This window comes from Mandrillus leucophaeus, unplaced genomic scaffold, assembly GCF_000951045.1.
Source record: "Mandrillus leucophaeus isolate KB7577 unplaced genomic scaffold, Mleu.le_1.0 Scaffold445, whole genome shotgun sequence".
Taxonomy (NCBI): Eukaryota; Metazoa; Chordata; class Mammalia; order Primates; family Cercopithecidae; genus Mandrillus; species Mandrillus leucophaeus.
In genome coordinates, this window is record NW_012104754.1 from 1,744,881 (window position 1) to 1,746,220 (window position 1,340).

The following is a 1,340-nucleotide window of genomic DNA, read 5'->3' on the forward strand; positions in this document are numbered from 1 at the left end:
GTGGTGGTGGGCGCCTGTAATCACAGCTACTTCAGAGGCTGAGGCAGGAGGATTGCTTGAACCTGGGAGACGGAGGTTGCAGTGAGCTGAGACTATGCCACCGCACTCCAGCCTGGGCGACAAGAGCAAAACTCTGTCTCAAAAAGAAAAAAAAAGAAAAAAGGAAAGAAATTCTGTCACATTTCTTACTTAATTTTAGCTTGATTCATTGGAAAAATAAAAACTTTGTCTTGAGAATATAAATATATCAATATTAAAAAAGCCATTGTATTTACCTCAGTACAGAACCAAGATTCCCTAATAGTTTTTAAACAGTCCTCATCATTATGACTTGTACTCTGCTGTCTTAGAGATGAGGTAAAGACAGCAGGGGAAAGCACACGTGTTGGGGGTCAAAAATCACGGAGTGACATGCTTTCACCAGGCTGTGGGGTTTTCTTTTCATAACAAACATAACTAGAAGGCAATACTGTTTGTCATTAGAAAGTGGTTTTCAAGAAGGCGGAAATGTCAAGCTTGGCCTCTCTGTGGAGGCAGGTGTAAGCACGGGGGTTTGCGGGGAGGCGGGGCACCAGGTGTGCACTGACCTGCTTGGCACTCCTCTCAAAGACCACGTACTGCTGACACTGGTCCAGCCTTCTTTTCCTCATGGTCCAATAATGCAATACCCTGTTCTCCCGCTGGAAGAGCTCATTCAAGATATCTGAGAGAAAAAAGAAAATGATGTATGTTGGTGCTTGCAATCAATTAAAACAGCTGCAAAATTCCATTCATTTTTATTGAGACTTTTAGGCAAATGCCATGCCAAGACAGCACGATAAATAAAGAATCGCGCTGCTTTCCTGTCTCAGTGAGCATGTCGACCAGACCTCTTCTCACTCTCACCTCCGTTGAGCATCTTACGATAAAGAGACCACTGGAAATTTGAGGTCAGTCTGTCATACCTCCGGCTGGATGGATTCGTGGGATATGTGTATTTTGTAATATGCATTCTACATAATGCACAAGTTGGTAATATGCAATTCGACAATGGCTGAAAAAAAATCAGCATTTTTTTCAAGACTGTTAAAACTTTGTGTAGATGGAGTTTTATACAGATTAAAGGTTATATCAAAGTGGTGGAGTAATAATCAACAAGTGTGGATTTAAAAAAAAAAAACAAAAAAACAAAAACCAGGCCGGGTGCGGTGGCTCACATGTGTAATCCCAGTACTTTGGGAGGCTGAAGAGGGCGGGTGGATCACTTGAGGTCAGGAGTGCAAGACCAGCCTGGCCAACATGGTGAAACTGTCTGTACTAAAAATACAAAAATTAGCAGGGTGTGGTGGTGGGCGCCTGTA

The 1,340-nt window shown here is 42.8% G+C and overlaps 1 protein-coding gene across 1 annotated transcript in view; it reads right to left on the bottom strand.

Annotated features, from left to right (window-relative positions):
• The window catches only part of TRIO (trio Rho guanine nucleotide exchange factor), a 283,878-nt gene that overhangs the window by 162,856 nt on the left and 119,682 nt on the right, over positions 1-1,340 (bottom strand). The window contains 1 exon segment of the mRNA XM_011994189.1: positions 588-703. Within this exon segment, the coding sequence (XP_011849579.1) occupies positions 588-703 (116 nt within the window).